At 44.2% G+C, this 26,821-nt stretch overlaps 1 protein-coding gene across 7 annotated transcripts in view; it reads left to right on the top strand.

Moving 5' to 3' along the window:
• The window catches only part of ZNF236 (zinc finger protein 236), a 104,113-nt gene that overhangs the window by 51,764 nt on the left and 25,528 nt on the right, over nucleotides 1-26,821 (top strand). For all 7 annotated transcript variants that reach the window (XM_072819412.1, XM_072819433.1, XM_072819443.1 and 4 more), the window contains 13 exons: nucleotides 6,857-6,998; nucleotides 7,622-7,882; nucleotides 10,416-10,669; nucleotides 11,770-11,868; nucleotides 12,332-12,483; nucleotides 14,010-14,113; nucleotides 16,310-16,461; nucleotides 17,756-17,968; nucleotides 20,221-20,503; nucleotides 23,415-23,518; nucleotides 25,234-25,599; nucleotides 26,298-26,443; nucleotides 26,536-26,776. In XM_072819412.1, the coding sequence (XP_072675513.1) occupies nucleotides 6,857-6,998; nucleotides 7,622-7,882; nucleotides 10,416-10,669; nucleotides 11,770-11,868; nucleotides 12,332-12,483; nucleotides 14,010-14,113; nucleotides 16,310-16,461; nucleotides 17,756-17,968; nucleotides 20,221-20,503; nucleotides 23,415-23,518; nucleotides 25,234-25,599; nucleotides 26,298-26,443; nucleotides 26,536-26,776 (2,517 nt within the window). The remainder of the gene's footprint in view (nucleotides 1-6,856; nucleotides 6,999-7,621; nucleotides 7,883-10,415; nucleotides 10,670-11,769; nucleotides 11,869-12,331; nucleotides 12,484-14,009; nucleotides 14,114-16,309; nucleotides 16,462-17,755; nucleotides 17,969-20,220; nucleotides 20,504-23,414; nucleotides 23,519-25,233; nucleotides 25,600-26,297; nucleotides 26,444-26,535; nucleotides 26,777-26,821) is intronic.

Genomic DNA, 26,821 nt, shown 5'->3' with positions numbered 1-26,821 from the left:
GGCCAATATCCCTGATGAACTTAAATGCAAAAATTCTCAATAAAATAGTGTGAAACCAAATTCAGCACATTAAAAGGAAGATTCACCATAATTAGGTGGAATTTATCACAGGGATGCAAGGATGGTTTAACATACACAATTCAATCAAGTGATACATAAACAGAATGAAACAAAAAGAATCTTATGATCCCAATAGAAAACATCTGACAAAATTCGACATCTATTCATGATAACAAATGTTAACAAAATAGGCATAGAAGGAACATGTCTCAACATAATAAAAGCTGTATATGATAAGACTACCGTTAACAATATACTTGATGGTAAAAGGGTAAATAAAGGCTTTTCCTCTAAGATCAAAACAAGACAAGGGTACCCATTCTCACCACTCCTATTCAACATAGTGCTGGAAGTCCCAGCTAGAGGAGTAGCATCCAAAACAGTAAAATACTCAGGAATAAATATAGCCACGGAGGAAAAAAATCTCTACCTGAAAACTAAAAGGCACTAATGTAAGAAGTTGAAGAAGATACAAATAAATGGAAAAGTATCCCATGTTCATGGACTAGAAGAATTAACATTGTTAAATGTCATAGTGCCAAAGTCATCTGTGGATTCAGTGCAGTCCTATCAGAATTCCAATGATGTTTTTTATAGAAGTAGAAAAAAACATTCCTAGAATTGATATGGAATGATTAAGAACTTAAATAGCCACAAAAAGTCATGAGAAAGAAGAAGAAAGCAGGTATGTCATGCTTCCTGGTTTCAACATACTGCTATAAAGCTGTAGACATTGATGCAGTGTGTTATTAGCATAAAACAAATAGACCAATGGAATAAAATGGAGAGCCCAAACATAAACCCAAGCATATATGGTTAACTAATATTTGACAAGAGAGCCAAGAACATTCAATGGAGAAAAGATAGTCTCTTCAATAAATGGTGCTGGGATAACTGGATATTCACATGTAGAAGAATGAAACTAGACCCTTATCTTACACCCCTTAGACTTAAATGTAAGTCTTGAAACTATAAAAGTTCTAGAAGAAAACAATGACAAAGCTTCTTGATATAGGTCATGATCATGATGTTTTGTATATGACACCTAAAGCACAGCAACAAAATAAAAAGTAAGTAGGACTATATCAAACTAAAAAGTTTGTGCACAGCAACAGAAACCATCAATAAAGTGAAAAGACAGACTATGGAATGGAAGAAAACATCTGTAATCAGTGTATCTGATAAAATGTTAATATCCAAAATATATTTTAAAACTCCTGTAACTCAATGGCAACAATTAATTAATTAATTAAAATTAAAAAAAAAAATGACTAAAGGACCTGTAGAGTTTTCTCCAAAGAAGATTGTCAGAAGGCCAAAAGGTACATGAAAAGATGGTCACCATCACTAGTCATTAGGGAATGCAAATTGGAACCACAGTGAAATACCATCACCTCATCTCTGTTAGAATGGCCATTATCAAAAAGATAAGAGATGACATGTTGACATGCATGTGGAGAAAAGGGAAAGTTTGTGTACTGTTGGTGGGATTGTTAATAGGCATAACCACAATGGAAAAAAAAGTATAGAGGATTCTCAGAAAATTAAAGATAGAGCTACCATATGACGTAGCAATTCTCCTTGTAGGAATATATCCAAAGGAAACACTCCTATGTTCACAGCTGAATTATTTACAATAGCTAAGACATGGAAACAATCTCATTGATGGATGAATGGGTAAAGAAATTTTGGAATACTATTCATCCATTAAAAAATGAGGAAATCCTACCATTTGCAGCAACACAGATGAACCTTGAAGGCATTTTGCTAAGAGCAACCAGTCAGAGAAAGACAAATATGTATGATGTCACTTATATGTAGACTCTAAAAAGAAGAAAAAACAAAAAGAGACACTTAGAACAAGGGGTGAAACTTGTGGTTACCAGAGGAGGGGAAGAAGTGGAGGGATTGGAAGCAGGGGGTCAAAAGATGCAAACTTCCAGCTGTAAGATAAATAAGCGCCAGGGATGGGATGTGTGCTATGGTGACCCAGCATGTGATGTACAGGAAACTTGGGAAGGTAGTACATCCTGAGAGTGCTCATTGCAAGGAGATGCTTTTTCTGTTTTTCTTCTCTCTTTTCCTTGAATTGTATCTTTTACGAGAGGATGAATGTTTGCTGAGCTGTGGTAACCATGTCACAGTAGGTGTCAGACCTTAAACTTCTACAGTGATGTGTGCCAGTTACTTCTCAATAAAACTGGGGGGAAAGAGATTCTGATCTGTAGTTCTCAGTGTTCAAATCGGAGACAGATATAAAGAAGTCACTGTTTTCTCATATGTATGACTACTTGTCTCTGTGTGTATGAGTATAGCATCACTGGTTTTTCATTTTGTGTAGCATAAATATTTAAAGTATCTTCTCTCTGCAAGTGAGTCAGGCTTTGATTATTATTTTAAACCTCAGGGCTGTAATGATTGATTTTCCAAGTTTATATTTGTGTTTTAACTAAATCGGTATTAGAGCATTTATCTTTTGTTAAACACATTTGTCTAACCTCACATATTGAATTTATTTTATGTGTTAGGACATATAATGTGTGTTATGTTTGTCATCATTTTGTTATTTTACTGTATTTGCATTTTCTTACTATTTATAATATGTGAAAGTTCTAAGACTTAAGTGTATTTTAAGTAACGAGATAAACACTGTAACAAGATAAAGCTTTCTCTTCTTTTATAATAGAAGGAATTTAGAAGATTTTTTCAATCAGTCAATTAATCAATCAATTAATTAATTTAGACAGGAGGGGGAGGGGCAGAGGGTTAGGGGGAAAGAATCCCAAACAGATTGCATGCTGAGGGCAGAGCCTGATACAGGTATGAGGATCATAACTTGAGCTGAAACCAACAGAGGTAAATGACTGAGCCACCCAGGCGCCCTGGAATTTTGGAAGTTTTAAGGACATTTCCAGTTTGTTTTTAAGACACAAAATTAATCAACCAGAATTTGTTCTGTGCCTTTCTTTGAGAATAGTAGTTTCCTTAACATGTCATATATATATATATATATATATATATATATATATATATATATATATATATAGACTAATGATCTAGTAGAGATGACATAATATCACTAAGACCATAGGACATTTATGTTTTATGTATGTTTAATTCACGCTTAATTTCTTTCTTCAAAGATTGAGACCTTATAGGTAGGCTAACTTTGTAGCAGAACTTTGTATTTGTAAAATTACTAGAAGTGAAAAAATAACTGAAAAAATGAGTCCTGTTATTTTAGTGCCTAAATTAGCTCAAACGAGGGCAACCTCCCCTCCCCCCCCCCCAAACTTGCAAAGGGCTCAGAATCATTTAGGGATCTATTTCTAATACTTATGCCTGGACACCACCCTTGAGCTTGTAATTCCACAGGTTGGGGGAGGGTGGGAATCACTAAGGTAAATGGTTGTGTAGACTGGTTTGTTTATTGCAGTGTTGTGGCAGTGGACAGTTAGAAGCACTAGAAATATTCATCAAAAGTGTGTGCAGTGAACTGGATATCTTGGTCTAGTGAAATTCCTTGCAGACATCTGAAGGATGATGAGGATAATGTCCTGTGTACTGACTTAGAAGGATGGTAAATGTATTTATGAGGTATAACTAGGACCTGGATCCTGCTTGTATTTATAACAAACTCTTTTGTTAGAATATATACAACTGTTATTTATGGTTATCTCTGAGAGCAGGTTCTTTTGTTTCTTTTTTTAGGAGCTTCCTAATTATTTGAGAAGGGGCCAGAGTTGCAAGCAGGATTGGGAAGGAAGTGATGCCAGGGTGGGAGGCGCAAGCCAGGCCAGGGTGCCGGACTAGCGCTCTTCAACGCAGAGAAGCAATCACTAGGAGTGACAGTGCCAGCTTCAAGGGACTTGCTTTGACCGTTAGACTCACTGTTACGGAAAGGAAATGATGAACTAGACATTCTGTGAAGTTGCTGTTTATGACGGAGAATGTAGATTCCAGGAGCCATGGGAGAAAGAGTTGTGTGGGGAACAATGGGAGCTTGGGGGTGTTGCTGCAGAGGCAGGTGCTGGAGGGGGACCCTGTGCCAGAGTGGGCGTGACACCCAGAGTGGGCCTCAGAAAGGCTGGGAGCCCTGAGGCCTGGTGCAGAGAGCCAGTGTGAAGGCTCTCGGTCAGATTCTGGCATCTGGTGGCTGCTCAGTGAAGGCTGGATGTTGTGGGCCAGCCACGCGGGCTCATCTGTCTAATGGAGCAAGCGCAGGTACAGGCCTGACAGCTCCTGCTGAACCACACAGCCGTGCCATCTAGTGAGCTTCGCATTTCTACACACCTCAAATTCTGACTTCATTAACTGGCATATTCTTTTTTGGTAGACGAAATGGCAAAAGAAATAGTTTGTTTTCTTATTTGTGAAGTGTCTTACTTTTTCCCCAATAAAATAGGTATAAGACAACCACTGGAGGACTTTTACTTTTTCAAAATTACTCTCTGAATTCCATTTAATTTACCTATTTCCATAAATTTATGTAATTTGTATAACTAGTTGCTAAAAATTACTTCATTTTCCCATATTTTTGTTGTTGCTTTTTAATGTATATATTATCTAATAAAGCACATAAAATTAATCTTGAACGTACATATTTGTACAGTTCATTTTAGAGCTTTAAAATTTTTTTATTGGTGTTTTTCTTAGAAACCATGCATTCCGATAAGATCAAGAAAGAGCAAGAAAATGGATTATCAGATATTATTTATTTGGACTTTATAATTTTAATTCAGTGGTACTTTTAGGTAATAGTTATTGAGCCTATTTGCATAAAATTCCAAATAATTGTGCCTGAGAGTTGCCATTGTGCTTTACCAATGAGACCTCTTGTGAACATCACGGCTTCTTAAGCCGAGTAGTGACTGGGATGTCACTCTCTTTGGTTGCCATTTTGGAGAATACTCACGTTAGCTTTCTGTTCTCTTCCTACAACTTAACATAGTTCCTTAAACACAGTAGATGACCAGTGATCATAACTACTGGATTTGTGTGTGTTGCTTTCCGTCAGTCCCTAATTTTCTAGACGCTGAGGGTAGGAGCATTTATTTATTTGGTCGCATTATCTGTCCTCCTTGGCAGGCGTTGTAGGCTCAAGGCACATCGCGTGCCCAAGTTATAGCCAGTGGAGTGGGGAAAAGGGACAGGAGAAGGAGCAGCGACAGGTGCTGAGGTTGTTCAGAACATAGCAGGAGCACAGAGATAGGGAGGAGATGAAAGGTCGGTGGGTAGGTGGAGATGGAGAGCCAGTGGGTGTCAGATGCCATGCTGAGCAGTTGTGGTTGTGAGCCATTGAAGGCGTGTGAGCACATGGCTTAGTTCATAAGTAAGGAGAAGGTTGAGCAGAACAGTGATTTGGGGGCTGGCATCATCATGGTGTTTGTCTCTGTCAGATTCAGTATGTGGGTTCTGGGAAGGGTGACTCAAGCTGCTTGTTTTGAGCGGGAGCAGAGTCACTAGGAAGGAGCTGGGCAGCATAGGATGGCATTGGGGCTGCTGGAGAGAGGACATTTCTGAACAGCGTTGATTAAGCCCTACTGCTCCAGGACACTTATGAAATGGGGAAAGTGGCAATTTTAGGGTTTGTGTTGTGTGGATCGAACACAGATCCCAAGGGAGAGGGCTCTGAGTTCTCATTGAAAACCGAATGGGCTTCTGATGCAAGTGTCAGGAAATGTGGGTCTGTTAACTTCAGTCTGATATGGGGGTGACTTTGTGGAGCTACTGAGTCCTCTCCAGCTGTGTGACTTTGCTCTCCACTGTTTGAGATCATTGGCCGTGGGAATAGAGATGGGGAAACAGGTGTACGAGGCATTGGAGAAGTTCGACTGGCAAATTACTTAATGAGACGGGGAAAATTCTGGAACACCGGGCCCCGTATGACTGGGAGGAGGGTTGTTTTCACATACAACAGGAGAATTGAGGGAGAAGTAGGTTTTGGGGCAAAGAATTGAGCTGTAGCCTGGGCTATCCAGGGAGAGCCGGCAGCATGCTAAGAGGGCCTCTAAGAATCCTCACTGGGAGTAAGGGCACGGGGAGTGAGTGAGCAGGGAGGTTGGGAGTGGGCCTGGATCCCGGCAGGCAGCATGCTGTCAAGGAGCTGAAGTCTTCCTCTTAATGTTCCAGGTAAATGTGAAGTAATTCAAATGGCTCAGGTGGACATTTGTCCTGAGTTGCGTTTTGAACTCAATAGCTTGATCAAGACATGTTTATTACATAGGCAACCTAAGGGGATTCTTCCTTTATTGAAAGTATGTAAAACCCGAAATACTTAAATACTATTAAATACTCATACTTAGTACTTTTGCCGTTCACAGATAATCCTTTAATAAAATGGCTATGGGAAAGCTGACTCCTTTTTAGGACAAAAGATCATGTTAGGACCATTTGTGGTTTGAGTTTATTATGGTGCTTAGGAAACAGTATACTGAACAAATAAAGGATTTACTATCCTGATGAACCTACATTTTGGATATAGTTTATTTAGATTCCATGCCAATAAATGTAGGAATCCATTAAAAATTGGCTCTAAGACCAAAGGAAGTAACTGCAGCATACAGATACTCCTTGTGTTGGAAAATATCTGTCTTATATTAACTGTGTTTCCCAATGGGCTTTTAAAAAATAGCCAATACCTAACACAGTTAAGATAGCAATTAGCGGCAACACTGCAATCTAGACTGTAACTCCTCAAAACCTTCATCTTCCGGGGAAAGCAGTTGCTTTTTGACATTTAACTTTTTTAGTAGCATTAACAGTGAATTATTCCTGATTTTCTTTTGGTTTGTAGGTCTTATCCAGCCCATTCCAAGAAACCAGTTTTTTCAAAGTTATTTTAATAATAATTTTGTAAATGAAGCAGATAGACCGTACAAGTGTTTTTACTGTCATCGTGCATATAAAAAATCTTGCCACCTTAAACAACACATCAGGTAAGGTAACAGATTCAGAAATGGGAATGTAGAGCAAATACAGTGACTTAGTGAGCTGGTGACTTGTAGAAATTTTAACGATGGTAGTGTCAGCTTTTGGTATTTAAAATATCGCATTTGACCACAAAGTATTTATTGGTGACTGATGTTTTCATTCTTTAGTGTCATGATTATAATATTTTACCCAGAAATTGTCACTGAGTTTTACGTACACCCCTCTTATATTTCAGTGTTTGCAGTTTCTAGGACGTGTCAGAAAAGTACTTGGTTTGTTGCATTACAATTACTTAAGCAGTGTTTCAGTTGTGTTCATCAGCATTAAGTTGAATGCTGCGTGCTAGCAACAGTGGAAAGAGAGCAGAAACTCGGTCCCGAGAGATGGTGAAATGTCATGAAACTGCTTAGAACTTAGGGGCAGGCTTGCGATACAGCTTTGTCTCCGCTGTGTGCCCCCTCCCTGTGTGGCTTCAGGCAAGTCACTCGAGCTCTCTGAATCTCGGGTGTTCTCACTGCTTAGCTTTAGAAAGTGGTGCCCAAGTGAAAGAATGTACCAGTGCACAATAGAGTATAAAGCATTATAAAGTTGTAAGAAGCTTATTCATGAAAATTTTTATTCTTTTTAGATCACATACAGGTGAAAAGCCTTTTAAATGTTCTCAGTGTGGAAGAGGCTTTGTTTCTGCAGGAGTGCTCAAAGCACACGTCCGAACGCACACGGGACTAAAATCTTTCAAGTGTCTGATATGTAATGGAGCTTTCACTACTGGTGGTAGCTTACGGCGACATATGGGTATCCATAATGACCTTCGTCCCTATATGTGTCCCTATTGCCAGAAAACATTTAAGACCTCACTAAATTGCAAAAAGCACATGAAAACCCATAGGTAGGTATAATTCTGATGGTCACTTTTTAGTAATCTGTAATTCCCAGATGGTGGTAGACAGTGTTTTTAAGAAATAATTGTCTTTAATTCCTGTATTATTCCATCTAGCTTGAGGAGTATGGGCTCAGGAAACTTTCATGTCATTGTCTAAGAATCTGTTAAGAGCTGCAGACTAGAACATTAATGCTTTTATTTTTAATATAATATTGAAGTAGTCTATATTGAGCTAGATGCTTTTTAAGTTCTCTTAAAACAGGTAGTAGTAACTGAAACGCTAAATAAACCATGGCTGGGATAATTAGGTCATGAAGACTGCCAAAAGGAAAATCCTAGTCAGTCAACCTTGGGATTTCTAGGCAATCATTCATATCTGAATGATCATTCTGTGTTGTTAACTAAGAACATATGTTTTAGCTATCATATAAATCCATCGTTAAAATTAAGTTACATTTTTACTTGATTAGAAGGCCATCTCATCTCTAAATGAAGGTGAGCTTAGAAGCCCTTATAGACACTGGCTGTATCTGGAGTTTGTTCATGGGTGTTTCTGTGATGCCACAGGAGTCTGTATTGTAATGGAAAGCCTAGATAAGGTAACTTTGAAACTAAGAGTCACTAGGTCTGCCATAAGAGAATATTAAACCTTCTGGTCCAGAAAATTTACTTCCAGGCAGTATTTTAACCCAGATATCTCTGCCTGATATTACCAACAAAACCAAACCCCAAATGGTAGAATAAGCTAACTGTGAGAAATAGTTGTTTGGTATTATCCCTCTGGATGTCTAAGCACTTAGGACAAAGAATTGTCTTTGATCTTGGCATAATTGATTCGTGCACTGAGAAGTGGAACTGCTGGAGTATGATATTGGTGGTGTCACTGTGGGGGACTCTTGCCAGTTTTATATCCAGTTTATACTTTCCTGCATTTTATGGAGGAAATGATGGCTTCACAAGCATTTGTACTGGGGAATTCCTGGTGCCTAGGTGTTTGGGGTACTGTGCTCCCTGATTGCTATACTAGGTGCCTAAGAGCAGTACATGCTGAGAGGGGTTGACCTGGGACATGACCTGGCCCATTGGCATGTGAGTAATACTTTGTCTCTATCAGGAATTCAGGGCTTTTTAAGCCCGTGCACTCGCCGTGGTAGTGTGGGAGTCCACGCTGAAGGCCTAGTTTATGGACTTGGCAGCCAAGTAGTAGAATTTCTGGGAAGTAGGTCAGCTGTTTTTGGCTAGGTCACCTCTATTAGGTGAAGTGTTGCATTGGCTGCTGCTGGGTGTTCTTCTCCTATAGTTTGTGTGTTCTTGAACCCACCTGCAAGCAGCAAGGCGCTTCAGTGTTTCATCCCTTTGTTCGAAGTGTTAGGAATTCCTAAAATACCATACACGCTTATATTAAAAATAAGTATAAAAGGTAAAAGTATAGAAAGTAGTACAAGTATAGGAAAAAAGCTTCTATCAGTTACCACACAAGACAGTCTCCTCCCATCCGTTGGGGAGTCATGAAGAAGCCCTGAGTGAACATCTTGGCACCCTTGCAGTCACCATCATAGTAAAGGTGTCACGATGTATGTTTTAATACTTGGCTATTTTTATTACATTTTTGTTTCCCCTTCCTCAGTAACAGTAGTTGAGGGGTGACTGTTTTTGATATTAGAAAATGAAGGAGAAAGATTTTGTTTGGAACTAAGAATGGAATTCTAAGTAGACATAAGATTCTGGAATCAGGCAGATGGTGGAGTGTATTTGCGTCTGACCCTGGTATCTTCAAGAGGGGAACAGACCGTTGATGTCTCAGGTACTCTGCAGCCTATTAATCAGGTAATTGAGCTGCTTTTTTAAAGTTCTTTGATTCATTCACTGAATTTATTGTTCATTTTTCACTTTGGGAAATTGTTGACCTCAATGGAAATGTACTGGACATATCTACTATATGTAACAGCAATATGAATGTGAATAATGGTTTTGCAGAAATTAGGAGTAGCCACATATATGCCTCCTAGTCAGGGTTCTGTCATGCAATAGATCGTTGGTCAAATATGGTGTCTGTGGCCCCAGACTGTGAGGGACAGCAGGTCATAGGACTCTGCCCCCAATCTATGCATCACATTTGTTTATAATATTGAAATCCATCTGTAAAGGTGCTATCTTACTTTGTTCAGTGCTTTTTCTGTATACTTTAACTCATTGCAGAATGAGTTTTAGTTTTAATTTTGAACTAGGACAGCTTTACTTTGAAACATATCTTTTTAATTTTCTTTTTAAATTTTAAATATTCTGCTGTGTGTTGTCCTTCATCCTCTCTTTGCTGCTTTCATGTCCCTATAATCTGTGAAAGCCCCTGTGTTAAGGGAACGTGATTTTCCTTTAGAGTTATTAATAGCATTTAATTTCAACTGGATTGCCACCATGGCTTCAAATGAAATAGTTTTCTTAAAATGTTATCTAATAAATTGCGGCTTGCACAACAGTACTTCCTGGGAGTAAATTTTGACAGCACCTAACTGTGTGGATTGTCGTTGATGTTTTGAAGATACGAGCTTGCCCAGCAGCTCCAGCAGCATCAGCAAGCCTCCTCGATAGATGACAGTGCTGTGGACCAGCAGAGCATGCACGTCTCGACACACATGCAGGTGGAGGTTGAGAGCGAAGAGCTGCAGCAAGCGGCGGCGGCAGGCACCACAGACCCCGAGGCCATGCTAGAACTGGAGCCCCAGCAGGTCGTGCGCACGGAAGATGCGGGACTTGGTCAGCAGTTGACACATCAACCTCTGGAAGCAGATGAAGGCAAATATTTCCGAAGTTCTAACTTTTACAACAATCATATGGTTTTGCAGCTGATTATGCTCACTCCAGTCTGTATTGGTATCTCTCTGACTTTAAAGCACAGTTTGTGCCATGTGTGTACGCCCGCGCGGGTTTGCTGTGATAGAGAATCACAGAAATAGGACCCTTCCACACACGCTTTCTTTGTAGGCTACTCTTCTCCTTTCATATGTTGAGAATAGCTTTCGTTTTCAGTACGTTACACATCTGTCTGGTCACTAGCATTCTGTCATCACACACCGCACGTCTGATTCACAGCCCTGTGCGGGTGTGTGAGCCATTTGTCTCTGTCTGCAGTGGGGTCAGGCCCTGATCCAACCATTGCTGTCCTCATCGATGGAATCTTGTGGAGAAAGATGTTGGCTCTAGTGTAGACAGTGAGCCTGGGGATGTAGTGATTTGTGTCTGGCACAGGCTCCCTGTCTCGTACATGCCTGCTAACAGACAATTTGCTGGCCAGTTTACTGTTTGTGTGATGGAAATCCCAAATGTGTGTAGTCCGTGAGCAGGATTTTGTGCTTTTTATCCTCTATGTTGCCACAAGATTTTAAATAGTTCTTGAATGTAATTGTACTCAGCGTGTTTCCCTACAGAAAAATGTCTAAGTTATAAACTGTGAAGTGATATTTTCCAAGTACAGAGATAATGCCTTAAGTATACCCCATATATAAAAAACATAAATTATATACTTATTTTTATATATAAATATATATATATATTTTATATATAAATATATATATTTTTTTATTTTATATATAAATATATATATATTTTTATATATAAATATATATATATAGACATATATTTAACACATTATTAGTCACATTATTTAATATTATTTAATTTATTATGAGTAAGTAAATTATTTATAATAATAAATTAAAATATGAATGTATAAATGAAATTATATATATATATATATATATAAATTGCCACCCTATTGTCTTTTCAAAATAAGGAAGCTAGTGTTTGAAAACTCACTAATACATCCTTTTGGACAGAGTGGTAGATCTCACTGTTGGAAATCGATGACTCCCCTTCTGTCTGCATCTTTATCTCAGACAGGTTCGTGGCCCCGCCCGCTCTGCAAGGGCACATGGACCAGTTTGAGGAGCAGGCGCCAGCACAGCAGTCCTTCGAACAGGCTGGCTTGTCGCAGGGTCAGTGACGGGCCCCCTGTGGGCATTGAGGCAAGCTGCTCCGGGGGCGGCTGGATTTTATAGCAGCCTACGTGTTTGTTTTCAGGCCCTTCTGAAATTGATCATTTCAGCCGATAACTTTTGGCCTGGATTGCTCATGTGTGCGTGTGCGTATGTATGTGCGTGTGCTGTTTGCGGTGGGCTCGGGTTGTCTGGAAGTACCTGTAGTAACCATCTGCATGTCGTTTGTGGCTGAGACAGTGACTGAATAGAAGTAGGGGTGGGGGAAGCCGCGCATGGCCGGCTTGTCTGGGAGCCTGTGCGACAGGGTTGTGGGTACACGTTCCTAGGGCCTGCTGGGAAAAGCTAACCCTGATTCTAAGTCAGAAGGCAGAAATCTTTATCTGTAAAGCCAACTTTTTGGTCTTTTTTTGGTGTGACTGTCGTATTTTTTGTCAAACTCATATTTTTTGTCTTGTTTCAGGCTTTACCGTGACTGATACGTATAGTCAGCCAACCCCGTTTGCACCCGTCCAGCAGCTACAGGACTCCAGCACACTGGAATCTCAAGCCCTATCCACCAGCTTCCATCAGCAGAACCTACTGCAGGTCCCTAGCTCTGACGCTATGAACGTAGTGAGTGTCCATGGGAGGGGCGCTTGTCGTTGGCTGGCACATTCTGTTTTACTTGTCACTGTACTCATGCTCATTCTGCTTATGTAGAAGGATGTGCTGACTTTTTGTGGCCACGGTGATTGTATCATCTGGGAGGCTGAGATGCTCACATACACGTCTTTTCCCTTCAAACATTTATATTTTACTTAAAGACTTAAGTCCCATGACATAAGATTTTACCTTTGGGTTATAAGTCAGGAAAGTCAGTAAAGCATCATGTAATAAATATGAGGGGTATTATGTTGCTTTAGTGACATGGCCTAAATGGTTTTATTGGTGGAATCTTAAATGTGGAACCTTAGCATGAAAATACTAAGAATGCTGACATACTAAAAATAAATATTCAAACACATGATTTAAAATTTCCACTCAGTCTAGTTGGAAACATCTAAATTTTGGTTTTGGTTTTGATTTTCCAATTTTTGGGAAAGTTTCAATAGACATGGAAATGATTGGACAATCGTTTTCTTTTTTAAAAAAATTTTATTTATTAGAGAGAGCGCGCACGTGCACGCATGCACAAGATGGCAGAGCAGCAGGTAGAGGGAGAAGGAGAAGCAGGCTCCCTGCTGAATAGGGATCTTGATACGGGCTCGATCCCAGGAGCCTGGGATCATGAACTGAGTTGAAGGTGTTAACTAACGCCCCCCAGGCGCCTCTAATCAATTGTTTTCATTCTTTACAAGCCACCATTGAAAGAGAACAGGGCCACTGTTGGTAGCTTCTCCTGGACCCTCAGAGCACATTTTCGTAGAGTAGAAAGCACGTCATTTAGATGCTGAATCTGGGCAGTGGGGAGCATGCCATGTGGTGGTGGCTTGCCCTTCGCTGCAGAGCCTCTGAATACAGCTGTGCACGCACCCAGGGTGCTCGTGGCAGAAGTCAGGTGAGCAAGTTGCCATGACAGGTAGGCTCTTGCTGTTCAGTCCTGGCCTGTTCTGCATGTTCTCAAGGTCAGCTCCCCTCTGTCCTGTGAGCATCAGTACTTTCTGGACGAGTCAGACATCCTGCACTAGATCTTTACTCAGCTCCCGCTGGGGCAGCTGGGTTGCCATACCTGTGTCAGGAAGGGATGGGGCTGACAGGACTGCTCCCCACGGGCATGCTATTTCTCCCGAGGCGGGGAACATGCTTTCTCTCCCTGTGGTTTTCTGACAAGTGAGGTAGTAGGACTTTGATTCACTCTCAGTAAGAGTAGAGCAGGTGAGGAATCTCTTACTAAGAAGTATAAAAAAATAAGGAAAGACCAATTTCATACTTGGTTAAACTTTGTATCAAAGCAAATTAATAGAAAATAAGTAATAAAATAGGTATGAAAGACTTTTATTATTAACCTAACCAAATAAGTTTCTCCTTTGAATCTGCATTTATAAACATTCATGTCCTTAGTTGTTAGTTGTTTTGCATTTATTTATAGGTATTCAGGTAGTCTGCTTTATACTTCTTCTTAAATTTCTTTATACTTCTTTATACTTCTTAAATTTTAGACCACTCGTCTGATACAGGAGTCATCCCAGGAGGAACTGGAGCTGCAGAGTCAACGTCCACAATTCCTGGAGGACAGGGAGGATCAGAGCCGGCGCTCCTACAGGTAGGAGGGCGTCTGGGTGCTGCTGGACGCTGCTGAACAAACTGCTGTGTGCAGCGTGTGCCTCCCCCTGCCCAGGCAGCGCTGTGAACAAGGTCCATTATCATTCCCTTGTTGTTATCATTGAGGGATCTGAGACCAAAGAGGTGAGCTTGCCAAGATCTCTACAGCTTGATAGAGGACCAAGGTGAGGAGGTCACAGCCTGTGCAACTCACCTTTTCCGAGGCAGTCTCCTGTTACCCTGGAAGCCCTTGCTACCATATTTTAGTTAAACCACATTCAGGGTTCTTTGTCATCTTTATACGTAACAAGCACAAGGCACAGTGCTTGCAATGACAGTTTGTAAATGCAGCTGCTCGTCTTTCAGGCAGCCATTTGTTCGGCACTGCATTCTGCATGCCTTCTAGGTGCCATGTGTGATCTGGACGCTGGAAGGACATGGCTGACAGATAGATGGCTGCCTCAGGACGCCAGGACCAGGACACGCACAGGGAATAAGACAAACGTGGTTTTACAAAACTGAATGCGAGCATCCACATCATCTGAAAAGCAAGAGGAGTATTGTTTTTATGGAGATAGTCTTGGCTCCATAACATTGTAATAATTTTTTTATTTGCTTAAAATACTTCTGAAAGTCTAATGATTTTTTTCCCGAAGCCATTTAACCAAAAAAATACTGTATAGTTACGCTTTAAAAATGGTGAGCTGTCTTACCTCAAACAGGTGGTCCCAATTGAGGTTTTTGAGAATGGCTGAGGTTTGCTAATGTCATGAGGAGAACAGTGTTTGAGAGGCTGAGTCACCTTCTCACATGCTCATGGGATTTGTCCCTCATGCAAGATCTTGAGTTCCTTGGGCTGGTGTTCTTGTGCAGCAGATATCTTACCTTTGGAAGTGTGTCATCCTGAGATCATCTTGAATTTGCAGAAATATAACTGTGTTAGAGCCACGCTTCCTCATTTGGGGGGAATCCATGGATGCTGAGGGAGATACACACAGCTGGACTTCAGGATTTCTGCGACTGTCCTGATATTTTATTTACACTTTCATCTATTGAGCAAGTATTCTCCTGCCAATGTTTAATTAGGATTTAGCATTGATACTTTTAAGTGCAATTAATCACATGTTTTTTCAGGATTCTTCCTTTGTGACATCTGCTTAGGTATTTGTGGCCTTCTAGGCTTGCATCATTCATACATTTATTCAACATTTGTTAATAGTCCATGATATGCCAACCACTAGGGCTGTACAGAAGAAAACCCCCTGTCCTCAGGAGTTTGCACTCTAGTGGAAAGAGATGAACAAAATGAATAAGGGAGACGCACCATAGATGTGGTATTGCTGTGGGCCGTGGGGGAAGAGGCAGCAGGAGGAGGTGCCAGGTACTATGTGGGCTGCTGATGGAAGAGGCAGGTGTTGCCATCCCGGGGAGTGGCCAGAAGGTAGGACCCATGGGGTTTGTAACAGGTAGAGGTGTGAGAGGACGTGAGGTTTAAGGATGACTTCTTGGACTTCGACCCAAGCAACTGGAAGGAAGAAATACTATCCCTGGAAAGGGGGAGACTTTTGGGGGAGCAGGCCTGGTGCTAAGGCCAAGATTTGGTTTTGTGTCGTTAGGGTTGATATTTGAGAAGAGGGGTCACGTAGGTTCGTCATACCAGGTTGGGATTAAGGGGAGAGGTCTGGCTGGAATCACGCAATTGGGAGCTCTCAGTATATAGGCTAATATTTAAAGCCATGAGGGTGCATGTCCATAAAAAAAGGAGAATCTGTTTTGTCAAGTATTTTATAAACCTAAAGAGTATATGAGTTAGCATTTCCAAGTGTCTGCACTCGGGAGTGAATCTGACCCTGAGGTGATGGAAGATTTCACAGTGTTTTGTATGGCTTAGTAAGGAAATGAGTACATAATAAACTTTTCTCCTGTTAGTATCTGATTATCAGATAAAATGCCTGCTGGGGGATTGCTGTAGGATTTGCTGATATTGAAATAATAAAATATATGTAAGATTACAGATACCTTGAGCAGAATTTGATCCAACAAATTATTATTGCTAGTATTTGATAATTTCTTAGATGTTGGCGAGTACACCCTATTGTGGTAACACTTGGGCCCAATTGTTGAGTGATCACTGGTGAAGACTGTTTGTGTTCCTCCAGTCTCCGATGTCACCCTTGTAATTGTGCTGTGTTTATAGGTGTGAGTACTGCAACAAAGGCTTTAAGAAGTCTAGCCACCTGAAGCAGCATGTGCGGTCCCACACTGGTGAGAAGCCCTACAAGTGCAAGCTCTGTGGACGCGGCTTTGTTTCCTCCGGGGTCCTCAAGTCTCACGAGAAGACACACACAGGTCATTGTCTGCCTGGCACGGGGGCCTTCTGGTTTCCAGGATTTTCACAGAGGGTTGTGGCCGTCACTGCCACCTCATCCTAGAACATTTCCATCATAGCCAAAAGAAGCTCTGTACCTGTGAGCGGTACACTCCCCATTTTGCCTCGATGCCCTGCCCTAGGCAGCTTTCCATCTCTGTGGAACGTCTGTTCTGGACATGCCGTATAAATGGAAACATGCAGATAGGGCTCCCTTTCCTGAGCATGTGTGCAGGGTTCTTCCACACTGTAGCCAGCACCAACACCTCGTTCCTTCGTGTAGCTTTGTGTGGAGGGACCACCTTTTATTCCTCCATTATCTGTCATTGGACGTTTGGGTAGTCTCCATCGTTAGGCTCCTGGGAATTATCCTGCTGTGAACATGTGTGGCTTGGTCCTGTGGTAACTCAGTGTAAACCCTTGAGTTGATCCGACTTTTCCACAGTGGCTGCACCATTGTGTTTGTCCACCCGTGATGGACAAGGGTTCCCAGCTCATGCTCTGCTCAGCACTTGGTGTTGCTTTTCCTTCTCCCATGACCATCCTTAGTGTGCCATGGAATCTACTCATGGGTTTCATTTGTACCTCTCTAGGGGCTGACAATTTGGAACTTCCTACAGTGTGTGTATTGAGAAGCAGCTCTTCTAATCCTGTGTCATTTTACATTAGATTCTTGGCAGTCTTACTGTTGAGTTGTTTAAAGAATTTTCAATACATTATCAGATACAGGATTTGCAGTTTTAAATCTGTTACTTTTATCTGTTCATTAAATTCAGTATGTTTATTGGGTAATGTATGTTTCATTACCCGTGTATTCTGTATAAGGCTTCATTTGAAAATAGAAACATACTGACAGAACAAGGGCAGGCTCTGCTCTGTAGGATTAGTCACAGTTGGTGGTCGCAGGCACAGGAAGATGGGCAGAGGGCAGGTGCGGCGAGGGCCAGCTGGAACTCCCTGCAGCAGAGGGGAGCCTGCACAGCTTCGATGAGGAGCCGTGGCTGATTGTCGTGGTGGTGCGATGTAGCTGAAGTGTCAGTGATGGAGGGGCAGAGAGAACCTGGCACTTGTTTAGAGCAATGCTCTCGTGGCCTTAATTCCACTAGTGAATTAGTAGTAAGACTCTGTGTCTATTTCCATATTCTTAAAATAAGACCAGGGCAATAAACTGTCTTCAGTTTTGTGGCTTATCAAAAATATCTTTGTTTGCATTTGACTACTTTTGCTTTTAAGGTAATGAAATATGTTTTTTTAACCTTGTTTCTGTTGCCACAGGAGTAAAGGCATTCAGCTGCAGTGTTTGCAACGCCTCATTCACGACCAATGGCAGCCTCACCAGGCACATGGCCACGCACATGAGCATGAAGCCTTACAAGTGTCCGTTTTGTGAGCAGGGCTTCCGGACCACAGTGCACTGTAAGAAGCACATGAAGAGGCACCAGGCCGTCCCCTCTGCTGTGTCAGCAACAGGAGAGGCCGAAGGAGGAGGTACTGCCCATCGTTGATTCGAGGTTCAATAGCCAGATGCTAGAGGACTGATAGATGAGTGTACACATCACTTTTAAAACTAGTTTATTTTCTGACTATGACAGCAATATGTACTCTCGGGGAAAAGATGCAGGAGGAGCAGAGAAGGAAGCTACCTCAGTAGTCACCACACCCCAGGCATGCGTGGAGGTTGTGATGATAATTTCTTGACAGACAGGGCCTTTTGCCTCACAGTGTCATGGTCCACTTGGTTTTCCCTCTGCTGGTGTCTGTCGTGGACGGATATGGTACTAAACACAAATCTGCCTTGGTTCCAGGGATGACATGGAAGTCCTCCTATTCGGTTCCATAATTCCCCGTTGATGGATGAGTGCTTTCCATCCACGTGTGTCCCTGAGCAAGAGCAGCAGTTAGGGAGTGCCGTACCCCTCCACACGCCTGTGGAGCTAGCGCAGTGTTAAGACAGGCGGGTTAGTGCACCTTCCACTGTGTACGTGCCGTCATCCTAGGAATATCCTTTCTTCTTAGCATGTCCCACAAGTGAAACGTTGGGATTAAGAATGTGCAGTTGTCTGTACTGACCATACAGCATTTTAGCGCTGTGACGTGGCTGGCACTTGATGTCTGTGGGGTGTGATAAGGCCAGGGTGTGAGCGTTGGGTGGGCTGATGGCTCATTGCCTTCTTCCCCATGTGCTCTGTGCTCACCTGGCCTCCAAGTCACGGTTGTCTCTGGTGTGCTCAGCTGAAGCAACAGCCCTATAGCTTTATCTTATATTTTGGGGGAAAGGTCTTTAAAATGTGGCTAACCTACCTGAAGGTGGTAACAACTCTGACTCCACCACCGAGCCGCTGCTCTGGCCTCCTCAGTAGGTAATTTTGAATGTCCATGTTTCTCACCTCTGGTACTTCCTCATGTGGCACCAACTTCTCAATCTTGTCATTCCTTGTAAAGCCTTTATTTCCACCATTGTCCTGTGATGAATGGAGGACAAGAAGAAATAACTTCTCTGCTTGCAGAGAGTTATGAAACCTAGGGCACCACATACTATTTCTGGAACCCCTCAAGGTGGAGTGCGGTGATGAACGAGCCGATGCGGCGTCCTATACTCTGCTGAGCCGTTCCCCATCATCATCAGCACCTTATGTCCTGGTGGCTCTGCCATGAGGATTGGCTGGGGCTCCTATGGCAGCCTCATCTCTGCTACATATATATTGATGCCACCTTGGCGTGTCCTGGTATTTGCCCTCTGGGATCACCGAGGAGCGGAAGCCACTGCACTACTCTCACACTGTGGGCTTTACCTTGGCATGTGTGTGAGGACAGGGCCTGTGTGGCCCCATGAGTGTCTCCTGTGTGTGTGGACAGGGGCAACATGGCCCCGTGAGTGTCCCCTGTGTGCCGTACTCCACTCCACTGCCCTTGGCCTCCCTCGGCTTCCCCATGTTGATGGTGCTCTTGGGGCTTTGAATGTTACCCATGCTGGTGGCGCCGTCCAGACCCCGCTGTCCCCCCGGTTTGCCCAGGGTTTATTGTCTCCTTCCCACTCCTTCTGTGGCTCTCTCCCTCCTGTCATTGTCCCTCTCCCCCAGCAGAGACATCCAGGTGGCTCCTGGCACTCATGGGGCACTGGCCCCTGTCCCTCTGGCTGCTGTTTATCTTGAGGTTTATTCTTCTGTTTCCTTGTCACCTGTGCCTCTGACCTCTGCTCCCAGGCAGCCTCTCTTCCTCCTCAGGTTTGTTAGACCCTCTTCTGGTTTTCTGGTTTTCTATCCCTGCACATACATCCTCCCTTCTTCCCGAGAGGTTACCTACACATATTTATTTGAGGGTTTTTTTTTTTGTTTGTTTGTTTTTTTTTTTTTGGTAACTCGTTAGGGCCTTTTTGCTCATTTATCACTTTGGTCTTCTGTTTTGGGCTGCTGATTTTCTTTATCTGAGGATAATTCCATTTTCGCCCACATCAGTGAGTTTGTTGATGAATGCTGGTGACATGTGGACACGGGCGATTTCAGATCTCTCCACCGGGCTGGTCCTCAGGCAGGTGCTTTTGTGACAAGGTGGCCACGGTGCTGCTGCCCCGGGGACCCCGCTTGTTTCCACTGGCGGAGGGCAGGAAACCCCAGGGGCCCAAATAGAGCTTCATGAGTCATTCATTTTAAACTCTACAGACTTGTTTCGTTTCAATTTACTTGTTTTGTGAAAACTTAATTTTTTCTTAGGCTTGAATCCTTTTCCTGTGTTTTGTTTAGATGTGTGTATGGAGGAAGAGGAGGAGAATTCTGAAAGGAGCGCCTCCCGAAAAGCTCGTCCTGAGGTCATCACTTTTACCGAGGAGGAGACAGCACAGTTGGCCAAGATTCGGCCGCAGGAGAGCGCCACTGTGTCCGAGCAGGTCCTAGTGCAGTCGGCAGCGGAGAAGGACCGCATCAGTGAGATGAAGGACAGGCAGGCAGAGCTGGAGGCCGAGCCCAAGTATGCCAACTGCTGCTCCTACTGCCCCAAGAGCTTCAAGAAGCCCAGTGATCTGGTGAGGTGAGGCCGGCCAGCGCCATTCTGGGGTTTGCAAGAAGCATGTGCATGCGCCTCGGTCCTTTTGCCATGGCCAGGGAGGTCCGCTGTGGGAGCTGGTGCCTCCCAAGAGGCTGATTTGTTCCTGGTGTGGTGGTTGTAAGCTACTGTAAATTCTGGGGCTTCTGGTCAGGCTCATCTGGAATGTTGGTTAGGACCCATGTGTTCTGTAGATGCACATGTCTGCACGACTGTGGTCTACAGCACCCCTCCCCCTGTGGTTTGTTAGATCCCTGTGGTCACCATGATCCCTGGGTGAGCGACCCGCTTCCTGATCTTTGTGACAAGGCCGTGGTAGCCTAGTGTGTGTTCATGTGTCATTTATTACCAAGTGTTGTTATAATTGTTCTACTTTATTGTCAGTCATCGTTAATCTCTTGCTGCACCTATTTTAGAAATTAAACCCTATGGTAATATTATGTATGTGCAGAAAAAAACAGTATCCATAGGGTGCGGTACATCCATGCATCCAGGCATCCCCTGGGAGTGTCATAATGTATCTCCTGAGGCTAAGGGGGGCCAGCCACTGGAGGTAAAAAAAAAAAAAAAAATTATTGAGGATGACATGGTGCCAGGTTTGCAGAGTGCATCAAGGACCTGCTACCCCCAGGAGTGCTGTCTACATAGGGAGCACCTGGCGGGGTAGACAGTGATGGTGTCATGGGACAGCACGTGATTGAGCCCAGTCAACCCGATAGCAGCGCCTGGCGTGAGGTCAGGTGCAGCGGGATGGTGAGGAATAGATTCAGGACCCTGAGGGCCATGGGGAGGCACAGCCCGGGGAAACGACGTGGAGGTAGAATGTTCTGTGGCACAACATAGGATACTTGGGTTTTGCTCGAGGAGAGAGCTAATAGGTGGAAGGTGTAGGGCAGCATAACGCAGGGAAGGGCAGTTAGGATTTCAAGGAGGGTGATGGAGCAGGGATGCTGTCTGACTCCTCCCGACTCCCAGAGCCTCCCTCCTGACTGCAGAGTGGGTGGGAGAGGTGGGTGGCACAGTGGTTCCTGTCCAGTGAGAGTGGAAGGTGATGGCCAGCCTGCACATGTCTTCCTTTGTGGGAAGGGAAGAACACTAGTGATGGGGGTGGTGAGAGTGAGGTGGGTGAGCGGGATTAGAGTGAGCCCACAGGGAGCTGGCAGCATCCCTTCTGGGCACGCCCCAGAGGTCAGGGGATGTGATCCAGGCCGGGGAGTTAACACAGCAGAGTGTACAGCAAGGAGAGGGCCAGGCGCTGTGATGCAGTTGGGTGCAGCCTGGCAGGAGGGGAGCCGGGAGGGGAGCACCCAGGGCGGCTGTTGGGAGGAGCCGGATCAGCGTGGGGGCTGCTGGGGATCCCAGACGAGAACTGCAACGGGACCAGGGCTGTGGAGCTGGTGGAAGCCGCGCAGCATGAGTGAACGCTCTGCTGCAGACCCTTGCAAGGCTGCGGGCCTGGGGATGGCACCCAGGGGATGTCCGCCAGGACACAAGGCAGAGGCAAGGAACTGCGTGGTCATCAGCACGTAGAAACACGTCTGCTTCACCACATGGAGGGGGCTCGGCCATAAGTGTGGGACAGCTCACAGCTGATTGATCTTGTTCAGTCCTGCATTTAAACATCATGGGAAGGTGCCAGGCAGAGATGACAGGGAAGCAGAACAAAACCAAAGCAGAACAAAACCAAAGGGGCCTTCAAGTGGACACAGTCCTTCCTGCTCCCCAGAGATAGCCAGCAATGGTTTCTTGGGAACTTTTTTCCAGAAATGTCCACATGTATGTTAACATTAAGTTCTGCAATTTTATTTTTTGTCATTTTTACATATTGGGTCTGAGACATCTTTGTTAGTACCTGCACACTTATTACTTTCTTGTTAATGGTGACATCATGTTCTATGGTGGAGGGACAGCAAAGTGTATCCAGTAAACCCCTGTATGAGCATGTAGCTTTCCATGTTTGATGACTACACCAGTAGTACACGAGTATGTCACAAGCACTACACAAGTATTTCATGAGCACTACGGGAGTCCTACATGAGCACTACATGCAGACTTCATGAGCACTACACAAGCACTGCATGTGTATTTCATGAGCACTACATGAGTACTTCATAAGAACTACATGAGTACTTCATGAGTACTCAGGAGTATTCCATAAGTATTACATGAGCATACACAAGTACTTCACAAGCACTACAGGAGTGAGCACTACATGAGTACTACATGAGTATTTCATAAGTACTACACAAGCACTACGTGAGCACTGCAGGAGTACCAAATGTGCACTACATGAGTACTTCACAAACACTACAGGAGTGTTAAACAAGTACTATAGGAGTAGTACTGCGTTGAGTGTGCACCTGCGTGAGTGTCGGGCCAATGCTGACAGATGCTACCAGCTGGCCTCCAGACAGTCTGTGTCTGAGTGATCCCAGACTGCCCCCTGCCCAGGCCCTCATCAGACTGATGGGGGAAATGATATCTTACCATTTTAAATCGCTCTTTTTTAAATGTTGAGCCTGGATGAAACCCTTCTTGGAGCTTTTATCCGTGCATGTTTCTTCTCTGAGTCTTGCGTTGCCCGTTCTTCCACTGATGAGACTACTGTTCTCATCATCTTGAGGTTGACCAGCACTCAGGTTTTAAAGGAAGCACTGTTTTCATTGGCCTTGCAGATTTTTTTTTTTTTTTTTGCTTTCTTCTGGATTTGTTTGTGGTGTTTTTGTGTAGAGTGAAGATTAAAAATGGTTTTATTTGGCCAAATTTACTCAGCCTGTACTAATACATAATTTTCATTTATAAGGGTAGTTATGAGGTTGTTTGTAAATGTATGTAAAATTAAAATGAAAAACACTTAATTGCAAATGCTTTGTAATCGCAAATGCTTTCTGGCTAGGCATGTTCGGATCCACACTGGAGAAAAGCCATACAAATGTGATGAATGCGGGAAGAGCTTTACTGTTAAGTCCACCCTAGACTGCCATGTGAAGACGCACACAGGTAAGGGTGAGCACCTGCATCCTATATACGGGCCTTACAATGGCTTTATATTTGTTCCTGTGTATCTTGCCCACAGAGATACTTTCAAAATCATAGAAAGCTTAAAAATCATGAATCATGAAGAAGTGGGTGTAGAAGGATTTTTGATTCCTGACCTGGGGAATACGATCCAGTTAACACTGGAAATGGAGCTGGGTCTCAATGCCAGGTTATAGCTTGTCTTCTATTCTTATTCAGACTTGAACACTTCTGTTAAGAAAATTGCTTCTTAGTCTCATTTAGGCCAAAGAGATTTGGTTTGTTGAGATTTTACAAGATCTGATGATTGAGCAAATCTGATTGCAGTTATCGGGTAATAATTCTTTTTTATGTGGGGAAGAAAGGTCATAAAGGAAAAACAATGTACAGTTTAAGTGGCCATTTTTTTCTTCATCTCATTTGTGGAACTGAAGGTGAATTGTCCTCATGAACATGTATTGAGGCTTTGCTTCTTGGTGTGCACAGGCTGTCCCAGTGGGAAGGGGGCAGGGGTAGGCTCTGCACCTCTGCCGGGATGGAGGTCTGTCTCCACTTTGAGCCACTTCTCTGAGCCTCCAGGTATTGCATAGAAAGACGCACGTAGCAAACATCAGGAAATGGTAGAGGATTATGGTCCTTGAACTGATTTATGTTCTTAATTTTTGGTTACCAGCAGAACTGACCAAAAACATACAAAGGAAGTTTTACACATTTATGTAAAGGCCTATGATTTTTTTGTTAGGTTAACAATTGGAATTAAATGGATATGTGAGTTGATGTGTCTTCTGTGGGGAGTGTCTCCTGTCGCTTTGTTACGCACTGTGTATTGGTCCCTCTTGGGTGATTACTGTGAGCTGCCGAAGACCAGGAGGGGTCTGTTCTGTGTCCCAGGTCTGGTGCCAGTGGTGTTCATGATGACTCACACGTGCCGGGATGCAGGATTGGTTCCCATGCAGAGGAATAGAAAGAAAAGTCTCTGTGAGGGAAACAGCTTTCAGGCTGCCTCCTCCTCTCTGGGCTCCTTGGGTGACCTGTGTGGCCCCTGAGCAGGTTGGGAGAGCTGGCCTCCCTGGTCTGGGGTGAGTCCTGGCGTGCCCACCTTGGGGAATAAAAGTCAGTATTGTTTTTTGGGAGCCATAGAAGAAAACAGAAAACCAGAGGCCTTTGTCCTCCCAGGGCCTCTCCAGGGCAGAGTAGGCAGGTGACAGGGCACGCAGTTCACCTCCATGGCCTTCATCACGGCCTGAACACCAGAAAAGAGCTGGAGTACCAGGGGTGAGTGTGTGACCTACACTGGTGGCTCTGGAGCCCAGAGCTCATTCTGTAGGGTGCTGTCCCCCTGCGCAGCATGCTGGGTGCCCCTGTGCAGAAGATAGAGAGGTGCCAAGACATGCGTGTGTCCCTTGTGCATAGAGGTGCGGGTGACAGCGCCACAGAGCTGAACTGCTCGGGGACCCTTCTGCTGGCTTCAGGTTCAGGGTGGGCAGCAGTGCTCAGGTGCTGTGACAGCGCTGGACTCACTTTGGAGCCCCCCCACACACTTGGGAGTCTCTGCAGCAGCCCTCCTCCCTCGTGGGCGTCCTGTGCGAGTGCGGGGCTCTTGGCAAGCCTGTGGCCCCCAGGGTCCGCGCACCCCCGCCTGCATCTGCTGGCTGCACATGGACATGCCCCGCTGACCCCGGCTGGATTTTCTGCAGGTCAGAAGCTCTTCAGCTGTCACGTGTGCAGCAACGCCTTCTCGACGAAGGGCAGCCTGAAAGTACACATGCGTCTGCACACAGGAGCAAAGCCTTTCAAGTGTCCCCACTGTGAGCTACGTTTCCGTACGTCAGGGCGGAGGAAGACCCACATGCAGTTCCATTACAAGCCCGACCCCAAGAAAGCCCGGAAGCCAGTGACGCGAAGCTCATCGGAAGGCCTGCAGCCCGTGAACCTGCTCAGCCCTGCCTCCACCGACCCGAACGTGTTCATCATGAACAACTCTGTCCTAACAGGACAGTTCGATCAGAACGTGCTTCCCCAGGGGCTGGTGGGCCAGGCGCTTCTTCCTGCCTCTGTGTCAGGTGAGACGGGGAGGGGCATGCAGGGTGTGGAGCCTTTCCTTGGAAGGTCTCCAGAGAGGACAGTGGAAAGGTATAATCTCACCTTTCAGATGAGTTACCCTTGTGTTCCCTGTTCCTTCTTTCACGACATCTACTTCAGAACACTTTGACAGTTGTGTCAGCTCTCTCTCACTGGTTTGCACATGCTTTTCCTCTGCATCCTCACAGACTTAATAGTGAGGTATGTTATTTATAACCCTTCATTAACATGTGTGTGGACACAGGGGCATTCTCTCCTGCTCTTGGTCCTACTGATTGAAAAGTATTATATTTTAGCCATTTATGTGTATTGTGTACTTACACAGAGTGACTCTTACTGGCTGTCAGACTTCTCGTGTGGCTTTCTTTCTGTTTATGTGACCAGTCGAGTAATTAAAGCCCGAAAAATCATGATTATTAGTTGGGGCTCATCAGTATCCTCTCTTGGAGCCGAGTTTGTGGATGTGTTTAAATTGGATAATGTTATTAATATATTTCAGAGCATTTGTTTTGTGTTGAGTTAGATAAGGTACTGTGCAGTATGAGGTAAGCATTAGTGTTTGATAACTAGGTCACATGGATGCATGTATCAAACGGGTATATAACAAGCCCTGTAGGAGAATGAGGATTTTTCCTGTTGGAGTTTTTCCAATATACAACCCTCCACGTTGTCTCTGCAGCTGGTGGTGACTGGACGGTGTCTCTGACGGACGGGAGCCTGACCACACTGGAGGGCATACAATTACAGCTGGCCGCTAACTTAGTTGGCCCAAATGTTCAGATCTCTGGAATCGATGCCTCCAGCATTAATAACATCACATTACAGGTACGACAGTGCTGTGTGTCCCAGGCTTGTATGTGATCAGAGTTGTACCGAAGCATGAACTTTCTGTGACAAGTATCTCTGTTGCCTTTCAGATTGATCCAAGTATTTTGCAGCAGACATTACAACAGGGCAACTTGCTTACGCAGCCACTGCCAGGGGAGCCCGGCTTGGCCTCACAGAACAGCTCTCTCCAGACACAGGACAGCACGGTCCCAGCCAGTGTTGTCATTCAGCCCATCCCCGGCCTGTCCTTACAGCCCACAGTGACCTCTGCCAGTCTGACCATTGGCCCGCTGTCCGAGCAGGACCCAGTGATGACCACCAGCAGCAGTGGTAAGTGAGAGCCCTTGGCACCCATTGCTGGCCCAGCAGGAGGGA

The sequence above is a fragment of the Canis lupus genome, chromosome 1 (genome assembly GCF_048164855.1).
Source record: "Canis lupus baileyi chromosome 1, mCanLup2.hap1, whole genome shotgun sequence".
NCBI lineage: Eukaryota > Metazoa > Chordata > Mammalia > Carnivora > Canidae > Canis > Canis lupus.
This window is presented reverse-complemented; position numbering and strand designations above follow the sequence as displayed.